Source organism: Panthera uncia, assembly GCF_023721935.1.
Source record: "Panthera uncia isolate 11264 chromosome A1 unlocalized genomic scaffold, Puncia_PCG_1.0 HiC_scaffold_17, whole genome shotgun sequence".
NCBI classification, from domain to species: domain Eukaryota; kingdom Metazoa; phylum Chordata; class Mammalia; order Carnivora; family Felidae; genus Panthera; species Panthera uncia.
In genome coordinates this window covers 32,924,802-32,952,338 of record NW_026057577.1, presented here as the reverse complement: position 1 = coordinate 32,952,338, position 27,537 = coordinate 32,924,802, and the positions used below count along the sequence as shown (strand labels likewise).

General features: G+C 34.0%; 1 protein-coding gene across 4 annotated transcripts in view; it reads right to left on the bottom strand.

The window, feature by feature from the left end:
* ANKHD1 (ankyrin repeat and KH domain containing 1) overlaps window positions 1–27,537 on the bottom strand; it is a 130,937-nt gene that overhangs the window by 42,679 nt on the left and 60,721 nt on the right. For 2 of the 4 annotated variants that reach the window (XM_049649373.1, XM_049649372.1), the window contains exons 10-14: window positions 25,493–25,602; window positions 6,059–6,146; window positions 2,867–2,994; window positions 2,523–2,666; window positions 1,129–1,231 (exon numbers count right to left, since the gene is read on the bottom strand). In XM_049649373.1, the coding sequence (XP_049505330.1) occupies window positions 1,129–1,231; window positions 2,523–2,666; window positions 2,867–2,994; window positions 6,059–6,146; window positions 25,493–25,602 (573 nt within the window). Of the gene's footprint in view, window positions 1–1,128; window positions 1,232–2,522; window positions 2,667–2,866; window positions 2,995–6,058; window positions 6,147–15,194; window positions 15,269–25,492; window positions 25,603–27,537 lie in introns of those variants that run through there. The other 2 variants (XM_049649371.1, XM_049649374.1) reach the window with 2 other exon arrangements.

Here is a 27,537-nt window from a genome sequence, read left to right as displayed (position 1 = left end):
CTGTCAGTCAGTTAGGATACTCAGATTCCTTAACAAGTACATGCTTAATTTGTTTTTTATTTGTTAAGATTAAAAAAAGCAGTCTTAAAAAAAATAGCAGTCTTATTTTTTGAAGAGTTTGAATAGCTAAGTGTCCAATAGAAAACTCCATAACTACCTTAAGTCAGAGAGATTGCAGGTATTTGCTCTCTGAAATTAATAGTTTAGAAATGAACTAATCCTTGATCATGGCCCTCAATACTCTAAATTACTAAAATGGACATAATTTAAAAGTAGCTTCTGTTTGCTGCTATAATAGTCACCTCTAACCAACTTTTCTCAAATCATAATATTAGAGGTACTAACATATACTTACACACTTCACTGTAATTTCAAAAATCTAAAGCTTGGTTATTATATATTGAATGAAATACGCTCATAAATTTGTTTTTATGTAGTTTTTAATACCTTACATATTACCTACTTTATTTCAGAGATATGACAACTACACATGATTATCAAGTGAAGGTACTTTCTATCTACAAGTGAAGACAGCAGGAAAATATCAGAGCTCATAAACTTAAGTCCTTTAAATAATATATGCTCCTTCTTAATATTCACTTGGATATCATGTATATACTTTTTGATAGTTATTTGTCCAGGTTCACATGACAGATGTAAGCCCACCATATTCAGCATTACATGAAAGAAACTACATATAATTCTTAAACTTCTAACTCCCAGAGTTGAAAAGTGCTACTAAGACTTAACTAGACAGCAAACATACATTTTCATTCCTCATATTTTACTGTTGTTCAACAAAAGAATTGTCAAATGCAAAATGAATGCCTGATAAATTTTTGCTACTGTAATATAATCAACAGCCTGATATGCTTTTAAAGTATTTTCATCTGTGCAAGATGAAAACTCCAACTAGCAGTATGTTAGCAAGAAAATTAGAAGCCATTTTTCTTAGTATTTATGTTCTTTCATTTACAAATAATCTGTAAGACTACTAGCATTTGTCAGAAATCCCTAATTCAATTAATCCTGGGTACACAGTTAATGGTGTACCATTAAAGTACTTTTGTGAATTCATTAATTAGGTGATGAAATACCCATTTTAAGGAAAATAATTCAATAACTAACCTTTTTGTACTCCTAAAAGGGCAGGAGAGTTCTCCTGTGACGTTCTATCAGGTTCCTGGGGAGGTACAACCATGGCAAGTGTATGCATTGGTACACGTGGAACCTAAAAAATTAACTCAGAAAAAATACCATCTCAGACCAAAGAATAAAAAGGAGGCCCTTAAATGAAATGGAAATTTAGATTTTATTTATATGCCACCAAATGCATTTTTTTTTTTTTAAAAAAAAAAAAAAAAAAAAAAAAGAAAGAAAGCCTCACCAAAGAATAATTTCTGAGAATAGTGAATAGTGAATTGGACAAGCTCCGGCAATCTATAAGCAGGGAATGATTTAAGCTAAACAGAATTAGTATTACTCTCTTGTTAGAGAGAAAGCCTTGTTGGGGCCTTGTTGGTTCTGATTATAGTTAAGAGTACAAGTCACATATTAACTGGCCAATTTACCCTTGTTCAAATTCTGTATGGGTCAAAAAAAAGAAAAGCCAACATAGTCGCCAAATTGTGGTATTTTAGCAGTTCTCAGGGTAACATTGTGGAAAAAAACTTAAGATTTCACTGAACTTTGTATACTTAGTATACTCTACAGTCTCTCCATATTTTTAGGTAGGCTTATAAATTACTTTAATGAATTTCTGATGCATATATCCTAGTTAACTATACCCTGATTGACAAAAGTAGCTATCTCTACAATAATTAATACTGTATTGGGAGGTACTCAGGAAGAAGTTATCTCTTGGTTCAAGATTATGCTTAAGGTATTTATTAAAAACAACCCTACAGTATGATGACAACTTGGAAAGTTTGTATTTATATTTGGTATTAAGTGTTTTGTAAAAAGGATTTTTTTTTCAGTGAGTAAGATAATAAGAAATTTTCATGTACTTTTGAAGAAAATAAGCCTTAAAGATTTGGGATCATGTTTATCTCAATAAGTAACAGAAAAGAAAAACAAATCCATTTTGCTTAAAACTAATTTTATTTTGGGGTGCCTGGGTGACTCAATCAGTTGAGTGTCCAGCTCTTGATTTTGGCTCAGGTCATGTTACCAGGGTTATGGGATCAAGCCTCACATCAGGTTCCTTACTGGCGTGAAACCTGCCTAAGATTCTCTCTCTCCCTCTGTCCCTCTCCCCAGCTCACATTCTTTTTCTAAAATTAAAAAAAAAAAAAAAATTGTTTTAAACTTAATTTTATTTATTTATTTATTTAATTTTTAAGTTTATTTATTTAAGTAATCTCTATACCCAATGTGGGGCTTGAACTCACGACCCTGAGATCAAGAGTTGTGTGCTCTTCTGACCAAGCCAGCCAGGCACCCCTAAAATTAATTTTAAACAAAAACTCCCAATCGATTTGAAGAACCTATATTTATAAATCAACTCTGTTTTACTTTACCTGAGATTGATCTTGAGAAGGTGAGGTGAGCTGAGACACATCTGTAGTAGGAACTGACAGAACATTGTTCGGATAATCCAACAGATAAGAAACAACATTTGTATGGCCACCTTTTGCAGCTTCAATGAGCATTGTAGAGCCATCCTGAGAAAAATTGATGCTATTAATTAATTATCTGCAAATTTCTGCTTATGACTGCTATAGACATTTAGTTTCTTGGCAACCTGCCTACAACCAACATTCATTTATAAACAGTAATGAATATTAAGCACCGAGATGAGGCAAGCATAGTTTCATTATCTCTTAATAAAAACTATTTATTTACTTATTTTTAAGTAGAATACCTTGAGTCGATGAGTAGGGTCAGCTCCATGAGCCAAGAGTAGCTCAACAACTGCCAGATGACCTCCTGCACAAGCCAGTGACACTACCGTATGGTCATTATTGGCTGTAGCCCTATTCACATTGGCACCTTCAAAGAAACATCAACAGCAAAATTAGAGAAAGCTGGAATCAAGTCAAGTTTGCAGATAATAATATCACTTTAGAGTTTTTTTGAAGTATGACATAAATTTTAAAAAAAAGCAAACAAATCCTAAGTGTACAGTTGAAAATTTTTTACAAAGTGAACACACCTGTGTAACCAGCACCCAGATAAAGAAACAGAACACTATCCACATACCAGAAGTCCCACACCTTGTGCCCTCTTTGTCACTACCCACCCTTCCAATGGTACTACTATCCTGACTGCCAAACTGGTATTAGTTTTTGAACTTTATATGAATGAAATCATACAGTATACTCTTTTGTGTCTGGCTTCTTTTGCCCAATTTAATTAATTTTCTTTTTTTTTTTTTTAATTTATTTATTTTTGAGACAGAGAGAGACAGAGCATGAACAGGGGAGGGGCAGAGAGAGAGGGAGACACAGAATCGGAAGCAGGCTCCAGGCTCTGAGCCATCAGCCCAGAGCCCGACGCGGGGCTCGAACTCACGGACCGTGAGATCGTGACCTGAGCTGAAGTCGGACGCTCAACCGACTGAGCCACCCAGGCGCCCCTGCCCAATTTAATATTTGTGAGATTCATCCACAATGTTGCACGTAGCTGTAGTTCGTTCATTCAATATCACTTTTAAAATGGAAAATCTAGAAGACTAAGATTAATAAATATATACAGGTTAATGAAAGCCTCAAATAATATTATATGTCACTCTTAAAATGTTTCAAAGACACTAAGAGATATATAATTCTTCATATTGTATAATTTAAGAGTCAGAGGGACCTGGATATGGAGAGAAGACAATATCCAAAAATGTTATCTGAAAGGCTATTTAGTAAGTTGTTCAGAAGCGTTGTTCAACACGACCTGAACAAAGTCTAAATGCAAAATCTTTTCTTAGACACAGAATCTGAAGCGGGCTCCAGGCTCTGAGCTGTCAGCACAGAGCCTGACACGGGGCTCGGACTCACGAACCGTGAGATCATGACCTGAGCCAAAGTCGGACACTTAACCGACTGAGCCACTCAGGCGCCCCACTGCTATAATTAATTTATTTAATTTTCAGAAATATCCAGTTGAACCTAATCCTAACTCACATAAAAGTACCTTTTGGGAAGGGCAAGACACACCAATAAACATTCTTACATTAGCAACATGAAATTAGTTTTAAGGTTGTTAATAATAATAAATTTAGATGGTAGGATTGGTTAGCAGCTACTATAGCCAAGGAAGGCTATAATCAATGTGTTCCTCCTCCTGACAAGCCTAATTACATGCTTAGCAGAGTTGTCACAGGGTATGATTAGATAACTTCCTTAGTAAAGGCGCATGCGAGAATTCCAAAGGTTACCCATTTGTTTATTATTACTTCAGTATGTTTGAGGTAAATTGCTTTTACAGACTATGTTATAACATTGTGTAAAGATATGCTTTATTTGATAACAAAAATGTGACATTAAGAAAATAAACCTAGGGGAGCCTGGGTGGCTCAGTCAGTTAAGCAACTGACTTCAGCTTAGGTCATGCTCTTGAAGTTCACGAGTTCTAGCCCCACATTGGGCTCTGTGCTGACAGCTCAGACCTTGAAGCCTGCTTCGGATTCTGTGTCTCCCTTTCTGCCCCTCCCCAGCTCGTGCTCTGTCTCTCTTTCTCTCTTTCTCAGAAGTAAATAAACATTAAAAACATTTTTTTAAATAAAAAGAAAAGATGGGGCGCCTGGGTGGCTCAGTCAGTTAAGCATCCGACTTCGGCTCAGGTCATGATCTCACGGTTTATAGGTTCGAGCCCTGCATCGGGCTGTGTGCTGACAGCTCAGAGACTGGAGCCTGCTTCGGATTCTGTGTCTCCCTCTCTCTCTGCCCATCTCCCGCTTGTGCTCTGTCTCTTTCTGTCTCTCAAAAATAAATAAATGTAAAAAAAAATTTTTTTAATAAATAAAAAGAAACCTAGTTGTATCCAATTAAAGAAGAAAAGTATATTTAAAATGATAAAATTTTATACTGCTTTCTAAATAACACAAAATGTCCCACATTTTGCTGGAATGTAGATATCAAATTTTTATTTTTATCTAAAATTTTTATTTCACAAAACATAACATCACCTGAGCAGAAAGACCTTCCTTGCATTTTAGCATCCTACCCCAGGATCTTTCATCAGATGCCAGAGTACCTCTAACACTATACACAGAGGCTGAACCAAATGAAATTGCTGATATTACCGTTTTTGATATATAAAACGACAGTTTTATATGGTTCAACCTAACATGGCTTTAGTAGTGTTTCACTTTTTCATAATAAACAGTCTTGAACTACCTTTTCACTCATCATTTGAACTTCTTTGCTAGAATATATTTTAATAATATAATTTCTAGAGGAATATAAAATTAATAAAGAACAGCTTTGCATACTTGGTTAATTCAAGTGTATGGTAAACAATAGTAGTGGACTTTCTTCCACCCCTCCCCACCCAACCTTCCAGCAAAACTTCCTTATCATTAAGTGGTGAACAATACTCTACTAAATATAGCTGGATATTTTATATTTGGCTTTTCCAACTTTTGGGAGCAATAATATGCTACTTGGTTGATGAACTTCAAACTCAAAACTAATAAAGAAAAATCCCATTAAGTACCTCATGAACTCTACACTTACTAAATAAAAAACAGCAAGAAAAAGTGATGATACGAGGTTCCTGCTTGGCTCAGTGGGTTAAGCGTCCGGCTCTTGATTTCGGCTCAGGTCATGATCTCACAGTTGTGGGTTCAAGCCCCGCACCAGGCTCTGCACTGACAGCGCGGAGCTTGCTTGGGTTTCTCTCTCTCTCCCTCTCTCTCTCTGCCCCTCCCCACTTGTGCACTCTCTCTCTCAAAAAATAAACTTAAAAAAGTATTTTCTAAAAAGACTAGAATACAATACTTGTACTGTAGGAAAAGTCGCTTTCACATAAATAAAAATAGATAAATAAACAAACAAGCAGTTAAGGATTTTTTTCCCCAGAAATCACAGCTTCTACAGATGATGACTTATATTTTCCTTACCTTTGCTAATAAGAAACTGCACAGTGCACAAATGACCAGCTCTTGCAGCTTTCATCAAAGGTGTTCTTCCACCTTCAGATTCATGTTCCTATTAAAGAAACAAAAAATAATCCATCAGTGCCAATTCATTAACCATCCATTTTAAACACTTAGTACAAATGACATGATAAATAAGAGATTTAATACTTACTCAATGTAGCCACTTATACTACCCATTTCAATTCCTACAAAATGTAGGATTAATTTCAGTCCACACTAGATGGTGTAACTTTTTTAAGGGCAAGTTCAGTTTTGCATACCAAACAGCATTTAAAGATAATACTTATGTTCAGTTTGATCCTCAAAGAGAAATAGCTGCATTTTTCTAAGCATAAGGCTAAAAAGATGTTTTCCTAACTATTCATATGAATTATGAAAAAGGAACCTTAGTCATACAGGTGAGCAGGAAGATTGTGATCCTAACAGATTAGAAACCAATAAGAACTCTATCAAAGGGCAGAAACCAGTCCCTATAGTAAAACACTATGGTATTTCAAGAAAAAAGGGAAAAGAAAAATATACCAATGAGCAGACATTTTTTTAGAAATTAAATATGTAAGTAGTGAAAGGCAAAAACAACAGTTTTATAATAGCAGAAAGATTGCTGTTCCTTTTAGGAAGTTTGCCAGCAAGAGAAGTGAACGATAAAACAGCTTCCAACCATCCAAATATCAAATGCCACTAAAAGGAGCTTGCTTATATTATGTAGTAAGTAGTCCTGTTGGAAGAACTGTAAACTCTTACTATATTCATCTCAGTATGAAAATGTAGCTGATAAACTGCTTCCATGAAAAGTTCACTCACCTATCCCCTCTTTCATTATCTATGCAAGCATTAACTTCTGTTGTTCTGGTCCTCTTTTGCTACTAAGAAAAACTTGATAAAGAACAGTAATTAACTCAAGCTTTACTTCAGCTCTATTCTAGTTAACTCAGAACACTTTAGCTACCACACAGTCAACTTAAAAATAGTGTGCTCTGGAGCGCCTTAGGTGGTTCATTCGGTTAAACATCCAATCCAATTCTTGATTTCAGTGCAGGTCATGATCTCACACTTGTGAGATGAAGCCCCTCTTCGGGCTCTGTGCTGAGCATGGAGCCAGCTTGGGATTCTCTCTCTACCTCTGTCTCTGCCCCTCCCCTACTCGCATGTGCACACATGCTCTCTCTCTCAAAATAAATGAACCAAAAAACTTAGTGTGCTTTGCCAATAGGATGCAACTTAGTCAGTTTATATAACTATACCTAATCTACAACATGGGCAAACTAACAATGAGAAATAAGTAATTGTCAACCTAATGGAAACTTCAAACTGGTCTGCAGTGATGGGAATTACAGTCTAAAAGAGATTTTAATATTTTTATCTTGATAGTGTAGAATCTCTCAGCCTCTTATAAAAATTAATGTTTTGACTTCTTGATTGTCATGTACAGATAAACCCATTTTAAGTTGAAAATATCTTAAATTGAAAATGCACTTAGGGGCTCCTGGGTGGCTCAGTTGGTTAAGCATCTGACTTCGGCTCAGTTCATGATCTCACAGTTTGTGAGTTCGAGTCCCGCATCGGATGAGCACGAGCCCTGTATCGGGTGAGCACGAGCCCTGCTTTGGGTGAGCCCTGCTTCTCTCTCTCTCTCTGCCCCTTGTGAGATTCTCTCTCTGCCACTCACTCACTTGCGTCCTCTAAATAAATAAATAAATAAATAAGAAAATGCATTTAACACACCTAACCTATTAAACATTATAGCTTAGCTAAGCCTACCTTAAACATGCTCAGAACATTTGTGTTAGCCCACAGTTGGAAAAAATCACCAAGAACAAAGCCTTCTTCATCATAAAGTACTTAATATCTCATGCAACTTATTGAATACTGTACTGAAAGTGAAAATGATTCTATGCATAGAACAGAATGGTTGTGAGTGCATTGGTTGTTTATCCCTGAGATCCTTGACACCACGTGGCTCACTGGAGCTGCTGCTCACTGCTGCTTCCCAGCATTATAAGAGTATCTTAACAAATAATGCCAGCCCAGAAATAGGTCAAAATTCAAAATTCGAATGCTTTCTACTGAATGCATACTGCTTATTGCATATTGCAATATTGCAATTGCATATTGCTTTTGCATCATTGTAAAGTCGAAAAATCCCAGGTGAACCATTATAAATCGGGGACCATCTGTATGGACGTAGCTATATGAACCGCTCCTTCATCTTTCAATCATATATTAGTTTGTATAACTATTTGGCTAACATGTCTCTGCCACTAAACTGTAAGCTCCATGAGCATAGTAATCACATCCATTTTTGCTTACCATTATATACCTAATGTCTAAAACAATGACGTGTTTCAATAAGGTTTACCAAGAAGGAACCTAAGTGTAACTGACCTCTCAAATCTTCCCTTTCATAGTACTGAGGTTTGAAGTTTTAATTTTCTACTAGGTAAATAAGAGAAAGAAAAGTTAATTTGACAAGAAATTAAGAGTAGTAGCTAAACTCAGAGTAAGACATTCATTATCTGCATTTGATAATACACTGTTATTAGAACATGGGTGGGCAATAATAACATCACTTTTCCTTTTTTTTTTTTCTTTCTTATCTCTTAAGCCTAGCAATGACACCCATCAGCATAACAAGGTCCTGTGAATAATGGCAAAGACAAAAGATTTTGAAAGCCCTCCTTTAAAATAAACTTTTAAAATAACTGTTAGGTCTGCATATATCAAACATTACTACAGCTGTTAAAGGATAAGAAATCACAAAAGTACAGTCCCAAGATCCTCACCCCAAGTCAAATTCCAAAATTCAACATACTAACCAAATTTCTGAAATGAAAGGTGTGAAAAGATGCCTGTTGTATTTTTCTCCCTATAAATATATATACATGCACTTTTTGGTTTTGAGAAACATTATTATGTTTGAGAAAATGGTTGATAAAACAATGCCCCAACTTTATAATGCATTATAATATTTCACATCTAAAATCAATACTGTAAATCCCACAACATATATCATTTGTCCCAAAATATCTGACCATTAAATCTTTCTTTTAAAATAGGAATGGGGCAGGGAGCACCTCAGTGGCTCAATTGGTTAAGCATCTGATTCTTGATTTCAGCTTAGGTCATGATCTCAGAGTTTGAGAGTTCTAGCCCCCCATTGGGCTGTGTGCTGACGGTGGGGAGCATGCCTTGGGTTCTCTCTCTCTGTCACTACCCTACTCATGCCCTCTCTCAAAATAAACTTAAAATAATAATAATAAAAATAGAATAGGAATCGGGGTATCTGGGTAGCTCAGTCGGTTAAGCATCCTACTCTTGATTTTGGCTCAAGTCATGTTCTCCGTTTCCTGTGTGGGCTCTGTGCTGACAGCATGGAGCCTACTTGAAATTCTCCCTCTTTCTCTGCCCCTCCGCCACTCACACTCTGCTTCTCTCAAAATAAATAAACTTAAAAAAAGTCTTTGCCCCCCTCCAAAATAGGAATCAAATTAATATATACTACTTACTTATGAATGTTGGGTTTGTTAGCACAGCCAATATTTGTTCAAGATCAATCAAACTTTAACATATAAATTATGATATTTTTCCTTCATAAACACAGAAAATTATTTTCCAAGGTTATAAACTTAATATTGACATTGTAATATTGCTTCTTTCTCTGTTTTGGGGAATAGCTAGAATAATAAAGAGTTCATTTGTTCCTTGAACATTTGGTAAAACTCACCTATAAATCCATCTGGCTTCTTACCTTCATTGGATTAGATTTTAAACTACTGAATTCAATGTGTAACACTTACTGTTCTATTGAGGTTTCCTGTTCATGAGTCAATTTTGATAATTTACATATTCACAGAAAAAAATCAGTACTTATGTCAGCATTCAAACTTATTCACGTTCATATGACTGACTGCCTTACACATTTTAAAGATCTCTAATGTATCATATAGTTATAACTACCTTTAAATTTCTATCATTTACCTGTGCCTTTCCCCCTTTAAAAAAAAATAGTCTGCCTTATTTTGTCTATTTCAGTAGTTGTGTTTTGTTGTTAAATCAGCTTTTAATTTTGCTTTTTTCCCCTATTTTTCCTTTTTTATCCCTATTTTTTGTTGTTTTCTATTCTATAAATTTTGCTTTTATCTTTATTCCTTTCTTGTTTATCCTGTTGTTTTTTTATTAGCCTCATTTACTTTCATTTTATATAATATAAAAAATTATCTTCTAAGGACCACTTTAGCTGTATCCTCTTACCTAAGTTTTGATGTGTAGTTTTTGTGATAACTTCTTTGTAATTTTTACTATGATTATAACTGTGATTGTCTCTAACCCATGCACTATGTAAAAGTATCTTTCTTCATTTTACAGGTGTATGGGATTTAAAAAAAATTTTTATTGTTGATTTGTAATTTTAAAGCAATAGAGACCAAAGAAATGTAGCCCATATGACTAGTAAGTTTGTTTTAAAGACTTTTTGTGGCATAAAACATGGACAATTTTTATATGTGTTCCATGTGTTGTTAAAGAATATATATAGCATATATAGTGGAAACAATGTTAGCTCTATTTACAAGACCAAATTTGGGGCACCTGGGTGGCTCAGTCAGTTGAGTGTTTGAGTCTTGGTTTGGCTCAGGTTATGATCCCAGGGTCATGAGATCGAGCCCCATGTCAGGCTCTACACTGAGTGTGGAGCCTACTTAAAATTCTCTCTCTCTCCCTCTCTCTCTCTCTCCAGCTGCTCCTCTTCCACCCTCTCTCGCACTCTAATTAAAAAAAAAAAAAAAAAAAAAAAAAAAAAAAAAAAAAACTATTAAAAAAAAGAAAATTTGAGTTTTCTATTCTTAACAATTGTTTTGTCTATTTGATCAGTTTCATACAGAAGTGTATGGAAAAATCCTATCACCACAAATGTAGACCTATTTTTCTTGTAACTTTGTAATTTTCTATTTTACTTAGAGAGAAGATCGTTAGTTACTGATTAGTAACTGATTGTTATGATCAGTTGGGACCATTTATCTCTAAAAATGCTTTTTACTTAAAATTCTACTTCATCTGGTATTAATAGTGCCTTAATACTTTTTCCATCACTTTGTCTACCTTTCTCTATCACTGTCTTTAGATTTATCCCCCGAAAACAGAATTTGCTAGATTTTGGTATTATTCATCTAATTCAAAATCTCTGCCTTTAACAGCTGTGTCCAATAGGTTTATGTTTGTTCTGATTACTGATATTTAAAAAAAAAAAAAAAAGTCAAGTTTTCCAGTACCTGATCCTCTTCTCTTGAACAACACAGGGGCTCTAGTGTGGCCTTTCCACCTTCTAACACATCCTTCTGAATTTCATGCTATTGCTGCCTAGAATTTTAGTATTACTTTGGTTTTAAGCATAAAAATTTGGGTTTTGTATTTATAAATTTTTATTTATAATATGTTTCACTAATTTCTTTGCTTACCGTAGCTTCTTGCATCCCACGCCTTCCTTCCAGGATATATTTCTCTCCTTATTGATGTACATATCTTTTAGTAGTTCTTTTGGCAAGGATCTGAGGTGATAAGCTCTTTTATTCTTTGTAGATCTTAAAATAAGCTTATTTTTCCTTCTCTGGAATAGTGGCTGAATACAGAACTCTATTTTTTTTTTTCTTGGTATGTGGAGGATATTACTTCCCATTGTCTTCTGTGATTATTACTGTTGATGAGAGTCTGCTGTCAAAGTTTGATCGTTGTTCCTTTGAAGTAAGGCATTTTTTTTCCTCTAGTAGCTTTTAAGATACTGTTCTTTATCTTTCAAATTCTACAGCTTCATTTGTTCTGCTTAGTGATTAATTTTTCAACCAAGGATTCATGTCTAACTTCAATTCCAGAAGATTCTCTACCATTAGCTCTTCAAACATTGCCTCTGCTTTGTTTGCATCTCTGTCCTCTCATTCAGGAACTTCAAAGAGATGTGTGGTAGAGCGTCTCAATCTACCCTTTCTCTCAGTTTCTCTTTCATATTTCCCATTTCTTTATCTTTATGCTATATCGTGTTATTTCTTGTTTTGTCATCTGATTCACTCATTTTTTTTATTCAGCATGTCCAATATACTACGTAACATATGTTGAATTTTTATTTCCACAACTTTCTCCCCAAAGTTTAAATTTTTTATTTCATACCCGTCTGTTAATTCATAATTACTGGCTTTCATTTCATTTTCTCACATTGTTTTATGGCTATTGGTTATAGCTTAAAATAAGCATGTTTAAAGTCTTTTCTTTCAGTTGCCTGGGCTTGTATTCTGCTGCTTTGCTAACTTTTTGTTTGTTTGCATTTTGACTATCTTTTGATGTAGATTTGGTCTTGAACGTCATAATTTTTTTGTTTGAAAAGCTCATTTTGCATGGGAGTTGTTTCTTTTATTTCCATCCATAGGTTTATCCCTTCTCATCAGATGGTTTGAAACTTGCCTGAATCTGGTCCTTAAAGTCCATTTCAAAAGTAGATCTTTCATTGGCAACTTAAATTTCCAGTCTTATGGAGTAATTTCAGTTCCGCTCACTAAATCAAAAACCAGTGGCCTCCCAGTTCTTATTTAGAGTGTTATGTTTGCATCTTCATTCTACCAAGAACAAGTAGATAATTTCTAATCGCAACCAATGGCAGTTGCTTGGAGGGTTTATTTTTTTTCCATCTTTGTTCATAGGTAGGGCAATAAGGTCCAGCTCCTTGCTTCAATCTAGCAGAGTAGATCTGCTGGCCTCTCTGTCTATTATGCATTCGGTCCCTATGTCCCTACAGAAAATGACATGCCAGTCCCCAACCCCTCCCACTCCGTTTTGTTTTGGTTTTTTTACTCTTAATTCTCCTTGGGCCTACAGCTTCAGCTGTGGGGCCATGATCCATTTCTAGTCCAGACTCCAGACTTTTAAAATCTTGTTTCTAATACAGCTACATATTTTTAGTCTAATATAGCTCCCATATTTTACTTGTATCTATGGACTTGAAAATGACAGAGAGCAGAGAGGTTTCAAAACAGACCAACACTGACTTTACCTTCTTGACTGGAAGTCATTTGTACCTATATTTAAACAAGCTTGAAATAGCTGAAAAGGACTCATTAAACACACAATAACCTAGACAGAGAGAACTTGGCCTTTAAAAAAATGTATTAGGAGTTTTGTGTATTTCACAAATAGTTTTAGACCAAGAAAAAAATAGGTAAAAGTTTTCCAGCTTTCAACAGTTAAACTAAAAAAATATGTATACGTTATTCTTTAATAAAAAGTTAATAGTTAAAAAGTGGGAGGTCATATTTAAAGTTAATTAAGGTAGCTAATCACTCATGGTTGAAATATACTGATAAATGAATAATTAGAACTGATAAGTCCCCTAAAATCTTATCCGTGAAAAATACACTGCAAAGTTCTGGTTCTGATGAATAAGCACTAGGAGAAAAAAGGCGTAGTTTTTTTTTTTTTTTTTTTTTTTCCCATTTGGGCTTAGATAACAAAATTTAATTGAAAACAAACTTTATTATTTTTGTAAATAAGTGATTTCCTTTAAACTCACAGCCATATCCAAGGTATACATCTAAGGATTGTAACTATATCACAGAGGCAGCACTTCTTGGAGTTGGAGGAGGACATTGTCAAGGGAAGGACCAGAATCACAGGGAAGTAAAGGAGACTGTTTTATACCATATATGTACTGCAGGATTCTGATGGACTTCCCCGGGGGGTATGTTCTTTCAATCCACCACTGTTATTTTAATTATTACCTGAGTGATGTGCTGTTACTGATCTTATTCATATCCCTCAGGAGAACATGAAATGCAAAAAAGATTGTGACAGTAGTCTAGGGCTTGTGTTTAGCTCAGTCTCTAAAAATCACAAATAACAAAGAGAAAAACCAAACTTCTCAGTTTGGATGGAGGAAGAAGGATGGATTATAAAGCCAAGATGGAAAAGGAACAGAACTCAGCAGTGATACAGAATAATCTATGGACTCTAGCAATGTCTCAAAGTGTCATCAGAATCTCCTGGGATATCATTTATAATGCAGATTCCCCATTTCGGATCTGCTAACTTTCAACTTCTAAAAGGGGGGCCACAAACCTCATTTTAAAAAAAGCATCTCAAGTTTTGAGACTTACAGCCAGAGAGAGAGACTTATAATCAGATTTCCTATAATAAATCTAGGGAGAAAGAAATACTTCATCTGAAATAACATTTAGCTTTACATTCTTGATTGGAGCCTAAGATAGTATACAACTAAAGTTCATATTTTCACATAATATTCTGTGAAATATATTTACTTTTTCAAAATAGAATGAATATAACAACTTCGTACTCAATAAGCCAATAATGAAGATGTTTAATAAGCATTGTGACTAAGAGCAGCTTGATACTAGGAAGTTTATTTTAGAAGGTCTAAGCTAATTGTGATACAATCACAATTTATTCTGAATGTTAAAATTAAGCACTGCTCCTTAGTTTAAACAAATCTCTCTGCATTAAAATGGATACTAAATTTGCTTAAAATCATCAGTACAAATCTAACACATTTTCTCAAAAGAAAAGTTTGCTTATGCATTCACCTTCTTAAAAACCAATTTCAGAATGATATTACAGGGGACAATTTTATGAAAATAATTTTAACTTTATAGAAATTAACGGCATGAATAATAGAGTCAATGTTTCACTAAACTAATTTTTTTGTTTGTTTGAGGATTATATAAAAAACAATCTAACATATCTCCCTACATCTATCTGAGTTTTGAATTTTTGATGAAAAAAGTTGAAAGCAAAGGATTTGGTAACTGAGACTTTCCCTCTGGAGTATGTTAAATGTCCCAGTAAGGAAGAATGCAAAAGAAGTATCTGAATAAGAAAATCTATTTTCACCTAAGATTTCTTAGGAATACCACATAAAAAGAATACTAAGGAAGCAAACTACTAGTAACATAAAACTCTTTTTATTGGAACTTCATAATCTTTTTCAATTGAAGAGGATTTCTTTTGTCACCCAGCAAGGTCCTGGAACTTCTTGGCTGGAATTCAGATATCCAGAGTTCTGGTTACCTATAACATCTATTCTTTATGTAGTAGCTTACAAGCATCAAAGGCCTCCCTCACCTGATGCTTGGCCGGATCTATGCCCTCCAAAATAGTCTTCATGTCCTCCTGCTTGTCCTGTGAAAGGAAAAAGAAGAACTCACGGATCTTATTCCAAAAATGAAAATCACATTTGGCCATGAAGACCTTGTGACTGGTATTTCAGGTGCTGGGTTTTGTAAACTCAGGATCTTCAACTAAAAGGAGTCTCATCTATAGAGACCATAATCTCAGAAGCCGACTATGATTTTATTTTAAGGGTATGATGTGGTTCTCTACAAAATAACTTTAATATAAACTTTAACACATGCAGATATAATTCTGCTGAATTTCTTGAACTCGTGCCTTTGTCCTCAAATACAACTAGAGCCACAGAATCAACAGCAGTGTCTTAGTACCTAACCAAGGAGAATAATTAAATCAAATGATTTGGGAATATCAAAAGTTGGGAGAAAAAGTAAGGAAAATACTAGAAGATGATTAAATAGTTATATAGCTTTCTCTCCAATTATAAATGCACTTGGTGCTCACACTTTTCAACTAAAACAGGAACCTCCAAAGGACTTGAGAGATGGAACAGACCTATTTTCTCTCGATCTAGACTCATGACAGAGAGAAAGTACTTGAAGGTAAGACAGAGATACAATAGAAGAAAGTGTAATAAGCCTTGCAGTCAACAACCAGGGTTAACTAAGTCTCCAAATAAAAGAAACATGGCCTAAAGGAAGCTTTACTTCTTAAGTCACCTCTGCCTCTTACTTGGGTGGTAGGCTTACCTAAGGGGATGTGTGCTCCTATGGTAGAGATGTGGTGAGAAAGTATGCTGAGACAACTACAGGACTTGAAGAAGCTGACTCTTAAGGCTCACTTTCTCTCCCTCCCCCACTGTCATATGATTTTCAACAAATAGCAAGCCTCACTCAAATATAAATAATAAGTACAAAGTATCCAACAGAGAACCTATTGAGAAATTCTCACAAAAATGCAAACAATAAAATTTCAGCCAAATATTCCCTATACTTCCAAATAAAGAGAACCTGAACTCTTAAAAAACTTGAACAAAATGATACAGCAGCAAGAGATTTAAAAGTAATAATGAAATAATGAAACCATGAAAACCACATAGAAGCACAAGAAAAAAAGTGACCCGGAGGATGGGCTTAAGAAAGAAACAACGCAAAAGAAAAGAAGAAAGAAATGAATTGGCCACAAAGATAATAAGAACAAGAAAGATCCATTATACAAATAATAAATATCCCAGAAGAAAACAGAATAGAAAAAGGAGCATAGAAGGATATAACAGAAGAAAACTGAAGGAGGGGGAAGAGGGGAAGACCTGAGGGAATGACCCAAAATCTTCAGACAGAAAGCACTCACTAATTTCCAGGAAAAAACTATTATAAAGTAATAAACAGCAAGACATATTCTGATGAAGTCACAGAGGTTTAAAAGTATAATGAAAGACTCTTATGATAATCCAGGCAGAAAAAGAAAGTTTACTTACATATAATAGGGAATATTCTAGCAAGCTTTGGAAATATTCAGTACCAGAAGAGAGAATAGAGGCTTAAAATTTTGAGGAGAAAAAAGAAGCAATTCAATAATTTGCTATATGGCTACATTCATTTATAAATACAACATACAGTAGTCTTAAAAATGCAAGTACCTGTAAACTTTTTTGAGGGGGAAGAGAGTAATTTCAAATCAAAGTACCAGTATCAGCTAGCCAAAAGGTGAGTCAAGATTAGGAACTCAGGAATTAAGAAGCTACATGCTATGAAAAAGTAGTAAGGTAAACACTAAATACTCTAAACATACAGTTAAAGTTAAACAACTATGAGAAACTGGGTCATAAATTGGATTGTAAATATAAATGTTATAAAACTATGACAATGCAAAAATAAAATAACTCATGCAAATCCTATGGTAGAAGATACATTATTTTCCTCTTTTAGAATGGAGTCAAGTGGTGCCTGGGTGGCTCAGTCAGTTAAGCATCTGACTCTTGATTTCAGCTCAGGTCATGATTTCACAGCTCACGAGTTCAAGCCCCAAGTCAGGCTCCGTGCTGATAGCATGGGATTCTCTCTCCCTCTCTCTCTGCACCTGCCCCGATCTCTCTCTCTCTCTCTCTCTCTCTCAAAATAAATACATAAACTTAAAAAAAAAAAAGAAAAATGGAGTCAATATTGTCTGAATATTTGATTTTTAAAAAAAATCATTTTGTTAAAGAAATTAACAAACTATTTCAAAATTTGCATTTGTAAATGATGTCTGAATAGTTTTTCAGAAAGTAACTTTATACCAGGCTTCAACAGTTCACAAAAGCTTTGGGAGCAATTAATGAGCAGCTCATAGGGCTACTTGGAACACAAAAAGATTTTTTTAGATAAAATAAACATGGGGGTTATGATCAGAGATTAGAAAATTAAACCATCAAGCAAGCAAGCAAGCAAGCAAGCAAGAAAGAAAGAAAGAAAAGAAAAGGGAAGAAGAAAAGAAAAGAAAGGGGAAGGGAAGAAAGGGGAAGGGAAGAAAGGGAGGAAAGGAAGGAAGGAAAGAAGGAAGGAAGAAACAAAGAACTCGAATTCATGTTTATAAGAATGTGGAGAATAAGATTTCAACTGTTAACAGAAATATAGACTGGTTCAGCAGTTTTTAACAATTTGGCAGCAGCTATCAAAATCTTAGACGTGGACCCTCTGATAACCAGTAATTTCATTTCTAGGGATTTATCCCTATATATACATTCACAAAAGCAGCAAAGATACGTAAATATGTTTAACAGTATTTAGTGTAGCACTACTTACAATAATTAAAAAACTGTAATAACCCAGAAGTTTATGAATAAATACATGGTCGATAAATTATATAGAACACTGGGTATCTGTGAAAAAGAATGAGAAATCTGTAGGAACCACCAGAGAAAAATATTTTAAGAAAAAAGTTACAGAACAGTCTATGTGATAACAAATCTGTTCATATAAAAAAAGACCTATAGCTCACATACGTGGACTCTATATATGCTTGGAGGGTATAGAAATGTCTAGAAGGACACACAACATATTGCTTAAATACAAAAAAAAATTATGAAAGAGGAACTGGTTCACATTTCTATTCATATTTAATATAGGTAACAAATTAATCCTTCAAAACTTTTTCTTTTGACGAACTCCGTATCAAATCTCATTTCAAAGAGATTGAGAACTGGAGAGTGTTAACATATCTATGTTCAAAACACTCAGTTTCAACTATTCTAAAAAAAATGCTCGAAAAAGATTCTTTGGCTGGTAAAATACAATCCAAGGAAAGCAAAAAGAGTCAGACAGCCTACTTCATGGTTAGGGATGAAAATTAGTGATAGACCATTATGACATATTCAAAGTGCCGAATTTCCTCATCAGTGCAAAAGGGCTTCAATTTTTATTAATATATTAAAAACCCTTAAAAGCTATGGTCAAAACTACAGAGAAAATCAATGTAATAAAAAACATTGGGGTGCATAGGTGGCTCAGTCGGTTAAGCATCGAACTTTGGCTCAGGTCACGATCTCACAGTTCATGACTTCAAGTCCTGCATCAGGCTCTGTCCTGAAAGTTCAGAGCCTGTAGTCTGCTTCTGATTCTGTGTCTTTCTCTCTCTCTGCCTCTCCCCTACTCATGCTCTGTCTTCTCTCTCTCTCTCTCTCTCTCAAAAATAAACATTAAAAAAATTTTTTTTTAATTTATAAAAAAAAAACAAAATTCTATCTCAATAAGGAATTATACAAAGCATTGAACAGTGATGACTACTTCCATCAACATATGTGACTTTTCATCATACACACATAAAATATCTCTGGAAGGATACAGGAAATGAACAGTATTGATTGTCAATGGAAACTAAGTGCCTATGGGACACTTTTATATTTTGTGAATTTTGAACTCTATAAAGAAATCACCTATTTAAAACTAAGAATCAAATTTTTCAATCAATTATAAACTTCAGTTATACAATAATTTAGCCACAATAATGAGGAAAATAACTGATTGGCACAGGAACAACTCCTCCTCAGTACAGCAGAGATATCATAATTAGCAAGGCTGTGTACCTACCACACTTCTTTAGGTTGGTTCTATTTATTTATTTCTTCTAAAACAGATTCATTGTGAGCATAACAAAAAAACCATGTTCTATCTCATGTCCTTGGTATCCTTTCCTTCCATCCCTTATCTTCAAGGTGGCAAATATCTTAAAGTAAAATGGCATTCTAAATCCTTTGTCTCTCATTGAACAATGTCTACGTATACTTGAAAGCCAAAGCTGTAAAAAAGAATCCTATGCAGAGGACATTTTGAAAAGTTTTAAGGTATATAAGATGAGAAGATGTAACACAAGTTTATCTTGCTATTTGAAATAAACGTCAACTGTAAGAAAAAAAGAAAGTATTTGTAATTGAATAATTCCAAAGATAACTGGAAAGACTTCTATTCTTGAGCAAATAGCTTACTTAAAACAAAAATCCACGTCAAGGAAACTCTTCCTATTTCTTTAACAGTTTTTAGGATAAAATATTGATAAAAGACTTAGGGTCAAAGAAATAATGATTTATCATTATAATGCCAGATTTTGCTTTATTGGCATAGTCTAAGTTAATTGTGTATTTTAGGGATTAATAACTTTTATCTAGTAAGATAATCTATACAATATGTTATGACAAGTTAAATCTGCTATTAATTAAAATTAACAACAAATATAATGTTGAAGGTAATTCAAGATACATCTAATATATATAAATATTTTAAGAGAGAGAATAATTTATATAACACTTATCACCATTACCAGTGATGGTTTATAATCTTGAAAATTCATTTTCTTTGGGGCATCTGGGTGGCTCAGTTGGTTAAGCTTCAACTTTGGCTTAGGTCATGACCTCACAGTTTGTGGGTTCGAGCCCCACATCAGGCTCCGCACTGATAATGCAGAGACTGTGGAGAATTCTCTCCCTCTCTCTCTCTCTGCTCCTCCCTGGCTTACATGCACATGCACATGCGCCCTCTCTCTTTTACTCTCAAAATAAATAAACTTAAAAAAATTCATTTTCTTTAAGGATTTCATAGCACTTTATACATTCTTGGAGTAACAAACCACTGAAGATCATCTAGTCCATCTAATTCCTCCAAATAGGTAGTTCACTTGCTCTTCAGAAATCACAAAATTAATGTTTATTTATTTTTGAGGGAGAGTGAGTGCAGGGAAAGGGAAGAGAGAGAGGGAGACAGAGGATCTGAAGCAGGCTCTGTGCTAACAGCAGAGGGCCCAATGCAGGGCTCAAACTTACAACTGTGAGATCACGACCTGAGCCCAAGTCAGCTGCTTACCCAACTGACCCACCCAGGCGCCCCAGAAAATTAGATTTCTTAAGCCAGGTTGTTAAAGATCATCTGGTCTACACCCCTCATAAAAAAAGGAAAAGGAAGAATAGGAGGAGGAGGAGGAGGAAGAGGAAGAGAAACAAAGAAACCTAGAGAATTCAAGTGATTTGCCCAAGGACACCCAGCAGAGCCAAAGAAAGAATATTTACATGACTTGGTACAAGAGTCCAGAAAATAATACTAAATTTCATTTTACAAACGAGAAGATTGAGGCAAGTGTTTGCTTGTTGTATCAGTGACTTGATGGCTATAATGAAAACTTACATGCACTCTCTAATGTTCCATAGCATAGTTCTTTTTAAACAACTAAGAGTAGACTTTGTTACTCATTAGACCTCCAGTCAGATACAGGATTATAGGATGCCTTCCATAGGTACTTCTTCCTAGAGTAAGTTCTACTTTTGAATAGCAATGCTGGCCTATAAAATGCTAAGTTGGGTCACTAAATCTCTTTATATGAACATAACTAGAATGTACTTACAGTTCCTATTACCTGTATTAGTTGTTTATTATAGGAAGTACTCCTTGAGTTCAGAACTTACTGATCAGTTATACTACGATATAACTCTTCTAGAAATGAAAGGCCAAGGAGCTGGAGACAAGAAAGAAATACTTATTTACCTGATTTATATATCACTCTTTTTCCCATTCCAAAGTTGGCCTTGGTGGCAAATACACGTGAAGGAAATTCTACAGATGACAATTACAACTTATATCTTACAAATGTGTCCAAGTTTTAATACTGAAATGAACATGTCATGATGAAAAGAAAAAGATTCTATCATCTTCACAAACGGTTTGAAAAACATAAACACCAAATCAAAACACCTCTGACATATTAGCTAACACAAAGTCAAAATTAAAAGCAAGCCAAGAGGAAAAAAAAGCAGAGTTTTATAATCAAATTATACTATTGCATAGTTAACAGTGCAAATTTTCCACCTTAAACATGAAAAGTAATAGTAATGGGAAGACTGTGGTAAAACAAATAAAGCCATAAGTGCTTTAGCTGAAGCTGGATAGCTACAGAGATGAGAACAAGTATGAAATACTAAAACTCTGCCTTCTGGTCTAACGACCAGTAGTCGGGGAGAATGGCCTAGAGTAATAATGTAGGATACCAGAGCAGTGTCAAAAAGACTAGAGGAGTTAGTCAATTTCAGTTATTAAATGGTGTTATTAGTAACTTCTGATCAAAGAGTTAGGTAATAAATGTGCCAGGACATGAATAATATAAAAATTTCTTTTCAGAGAAACAAGATTAAGTAGTTTCCAAGGGCAGTTTTTAAAAAAATATTTCTTTTAAATTTTAAGTAATGCTAATGTGTTTTAATATAAACTTTCTTACAATGGGTTTACATCATATACCTGTAATCACATCAAATACTAAACACAAACATGGGCCCAATAAACAAAGATGGTATGCAGAAAAAGAAAACATTGTATATTTCAATATACAATTATTCCCATTACTGTGGTAATAAGAAACCCAAACACCTGGAAGATGTGGATTAGATGATCTGCTCAGAGATCTCTCTACTTCTAGGGTAGTTAAAATGATTCTCCTTGTTAAACAGGAAGAATTTTCAAAAAATTCTGAAATCAATGAATGATTTTTAATTTAATTTTTGATTTTCAAAAAGAACATTTTAAGTGGCCTATGTAAGGATAATAAAAAGTCTAAGTTTTAAATAGATTATTCAAACGTATTCAATTATGAAAAAGCTAGATAAGCTACATACCAATCCACAAATTGATATGGATGAATATGATGAAATATTAAATGTCCTTTTTACCAGAAAGACCCATAAATATTTTTAATTTAAAATATTTTTTTAAACTAGGAAAAGTGATGTTTCAAATAACTAAGTTTCAAATTAGAACATGCACATATTTTGGAGGATCTACCTGAAAATGCTCAAGTATGCCATCAGCTCTGGCTGAGAATGTTTTTAAAGCAGTAAATAAGAAAATTTCTAGATTTCCTTTAACATTAAGCCCTCAATTATATCTACTATACATTTAGAATAAAAAGCCCTAAAACTTTTCAGTTTCATCTCAGGCTACAATATAAGGAAACCAAATTGTTGCATTAAATTTTTATAAAACCAAAATTAATATGCTAACTGATTCTGGTACAAGATATTTTAATGAACGGGAAACAGTAGCTTTTAAGCTCTTCTTTAAAAACTATAATATCAAAACCTTAAACTGTGGCAAAAGTTAGGCTCCAAAATCTAACAAAGCATAGGGGTTTGTTCAAACTGTGTTCCAAAGGTTGACTTGTATATCTTTATTTAAAACTGAAGGTAAAAATAGTTGCCCCCAAATGAAGGTTCTCAGCCAGCCCCCACACACCAAAATATTCATTTAACTTAAACAACTAGCAAATCTAGGTATCAGGAACACAATTATGGGATGCCAGGAATAGAAGGGGAGTGCAAAGTCTTCCGTCTGCAAGCCAATGGAGGAAATCAGTACAGTCCAAAACACATGCTAGGAGGTGGCAGCAAAGAAGGGAGGACAAGAGAGAAACTACTGCCTTGCAAGGTTCAGCTAGTAAAAATTATCAGTCATTTTCCCTCAGGATTCGCACTGATCTGCCTGCTTCACTCACTTCTTATTTTTGATTATGTCCTGTTTCCCCCACTCTGGCTTATATAGTAAGGCCTGAAATCACAATTTGCTTATAGGTTTTAATTAGCAAATTTACTATACTTTCCCATACTTGCGGCATTTTATATAAAGAACAAGTACTGCTTCTTATTAACCAAGAAAAGAACTGGTATTAACATTAAAATGCCTTTCCACAGACAGCAAAAGCATGGAATGGGCAATATATTTTTAAAGTTAAAATCAATATATGAAATTATTCAAAAGAAAAGAAAGTTATGCACATGTAGGTATTAAATCTTAACAGTATTTATAATAGTGAAAAATGAAAAGCAAGTCAAAAGTTCAATTTAATAAGTGAATATTATGGGTCATTAACTTAACAGAAGAGTTATAGAGACTATGTAGCAATATGGAAAAGATTATGATAGAATGCACAATGGAAAAAAATAGAGAACTATATTACACTATGGTTATAATTACACATAAATATAAATGCAAAGACAGATTGCAAAATAGAAAAATAAAGGTATATTAGAATAACAGTATTACCTTTCTACTTAATTAAGATATATATATATGTTTATCTGAGCCACTTCTTAATCTTACAGTTTGAATGTACAGGTATGATAAATTCAAATCTTTCTATCTGCTCACTTAATGTAATTGTCCTGAGAAATTCTAATCACACCCTATTTATGTAATTACAGAAGATTATAAAAGTAAAACATTTAAAAATATTTCATACCAGATTTTAACCCAGTTAAAATCCTGTAAATTTTGCTATATATTAGATTCTATTTGACAGTACCTCTTTTTACTATTTAACATTTCCATAATAATTCTCAATAAACAGATTAAGAAAATGACTGCTATAGAAAAATGGAAGGAAGAGAGAATTCAGAGGATAAAAGTATTAAACTTGGCATATAGCTTTTATACTGTATCCTATTTCTTTATTTCAAATGATGAAATGCTTCAATTTCTAATTTTTATGGATGACCCAAAGCAAGTGTAAAAAAGGAAAAAGATATAGAAAGAGGGCAGAATATTAAGATCTACTTAACATATCATTCTGCATAATTTTCAAGCAAAAAAGGTACACCTCTCAGAAATTCTAACAGATGGGGCAGATCCTGATTACTGAGAATGAATACTAGTGTTATCAGTATAATATTTAGTATTAGTAGAAATGAAATAAATAGGACAATCATACTATGCATTTATGTTAACCCATAATTATTTTCCAACAATGTTCTCAGGCATCTATGTGGGAATGTCTATTATTAGAAATGGTTTAAAAGGCAATATTTGCATAGTTTTTCCAAAATAACTTTAATATATAAATTCTCTAAAACACTCATAGCTGTGCATATCACACATAGATTTTTAAGAAATATATAAAGAAATTCAGGGTGTCTGGGTGGCACAGTTGGTTAAGCATCTGACTCTTGATTTCAGCTCACGTCATGATCCCATGATTGGATTCAGGAGATCAAGGCCCACAGTCAAGCTCTGCGCAAATAGCACAGAGCCTATTCGGAATTTTCTCTCCCTCTCTCTCTGCCTCTCCCCAATTGACGCAGATGCATGTGCACACTCGCTCTCAAAATAAATAAACTTAAAAAAAAAAAAAAAAAGGTAATTCAGGGAGAAACTCTAGAAAGCAGTTTAAAGTACCCTCACAAAATGAAAATTAGTCAAAGCACACATTTCAGGAAGAAGCAGTCATCTTTAAAGTGAAAAATTATGTATAATGTTCCACATTTGCAACAATTATTGCACAAATGAAGTTGCCATCTAATTTGAAATTTTGAAAAACCAAAATAGAAAATACTAAAAGAACAGAAAAGAATAGAATACTATACTAATGTTGTTAGGAAGAGGATAGGAGCTTTGTTTTTATATGTCAAACTAATTAAAGAAACAAAAGAAATCACTCAAAGTGATTTGATAGGTTATTCTATTCTGTAAACATATCGCTGAATTTGTGATATGTCTAATAAAGAGCCGTTTAAAAAGTTCGGGAATGACAAATGAGATTGGAGTAAGTGGAAGAAACCAACTAATAGTTTTACCCAGGAAACAAAATTACCTATTAAAAAACTAAGTACTTTCAAATATATTTAATAAATGCAACAAATAGCAAAACTTTTTTAAAAGTTATTTTCTACAAAGTATGCAAAGTATTGATTTCTTTTACTCGTGTTTTCTAAATGTTAAAAATAGACGTAGCATCAACAGTCACAAAAGAAATTTAAAAATTATATCTTACTAAGTCAGCGCCTGCTTGAAGTAAAACATCTGCAACATCCGTATGTCCATTTTCACAAGCATAGGTTAAGGCTGTGTCTCCTGTTGCTGTTGTAGCATGAACATTAGCACCTAGCAAGCAAAAAAACCAAACGTTTACTTCATAAACTGTAAAATTATATTAAATGGTTAAGTTTTATAATTTCGTGAAATTGATGAATTCAAAATATGAAAATATTAGAAAGTATTTTAAGTATCCTAATTTTCTTTTTTTTTTAACGTATTTTTTAATGTTTATTTTTGAGAGAAAGAGAGAGAACAAGCGTGAGAGTGCAGGGGAGGGGCAGAATCTGAAACAGGCTCCAGGCTCAGAGCTGTCAGCACAGAGCCCCATGCAGGTCTCAAACTCACAAGCTGTGAGATCATGACCTGAGCCAAATTCAGAAGCTTAACTGAGCCACCCAGGCGCACCTTAATTTTCTTTTCAATCTGCTTTGTAAAAATGCCTTTAAGCATACAGAAAGGGACTAAATCAAATTATTTTAATATTAGTTTATGTGTTGCTGAAGCACATAAAGCAAATTATTTTAAAACACAGTAATTCCCCTATATGTCCCCAGTAAGATACACTCCAAGTGGAGGGGAGAGGAGAGAAGAGCTGAAAAACCAAAAAATATCAGTTTTCAGAAATCATGTTGGTGGTAGTGTTGGTTTGTACTCTGAAATAGTTCTGTGGATATTATGGTAAAATCAAATGAGCAATCCTTTGGTGAGGAGTGAAATTTTGGCACGGTTGAAAGAAACCAAAGATCGAAGATTGTTGAGGTTAAGTAAAAACTCTATGGTTCTGAACTGCAAGCACTGACATGAACTGTTTAAGAGTTCAATTTATCCGTAAGAAAAATAAATATTTCCTAACTCTGACAAACCAAAAAGTCCTAGAGACAATGACAGACCAAACAGAAACAGTCTCTAGCTTACAGTGTGGTCTCTGCTACATACTATTTCCTACAAAATGGAATTAGGGCTTCTTAGAAAAATGAGTGGTACCAAGACTAGGGCAGAATCTGTACTGAGATGTGTCTGAAATACCTCGCCATAGCAGAAAGCAAGGAAACTATCAGAGACTATATAGCGAGGTCACATCAAAAGGATTTAGGACCTAACCTTACTGACCAAAATTTATCAAATGGTCTCACCTTTCCACAGTTTTTGCTTCTAAAAGAATAAGGACTGTGATGCAGTACAATCCATCATATATGTTTAAACTCGAAAGTTCAAATGATGTTCAAATAAAAAACAAAAAACCACTTCATTGGTCACCACGGAAGGATGCTAGGGGATCACCTCATTATTTTGGAAACTGGTAAATAAAAGGGGAAAAGATTAAACTGCTGTTTTCATATGATTTATACCTAAGGGTAACCATATAGGTGATGAAGGGAAGTTTCTCTTTATGGACATATTCCAGCTATTAAACAAGTAAGGAATGAAAGAAGTGAGAACATCACCACTTTGTAACTCCTAACGAATTAATGGATATAAGCAGTGATCATTTATGGCTAACAATATCACAAAAAGAGATAATCACACATTTACTACCGTCTGAACAAAGTATACAAATACTACCTATGAAGTAGTCTAGTAAAACAAACAAACATGTCATACCCAAATTTTTTCTAGATCTAACTACTACTTTGAAGGAAACCCAAGAGACAGAAAAACAAGTAAAATAAAATCATGGAGATACAATTAGCAAAACCCATACTGTGGGAAGCCTAAAGGATTAACATTCCATTTCTTCAATCAAAACTTGCAAGGAAATAGAAAGATGGAAGAGAAGTCTGGAAGGGGAGCCCATAGACAAAAGAGACTTAAGAGACATACTGATCAACAGTTGTATAAATCTTACTTGAATCTTAATTCAAAAAAGCCATTAAACATACACACTCACATTTGTAAGAAAAATGTGAAACTGCTTAGACATTTAATGATACTAAGGAATTATTATTTAAAAATTTTAGGTAGGGGGTGCCTGGGTGGGGCTCAGTCGGTTAAGCTCTGGTC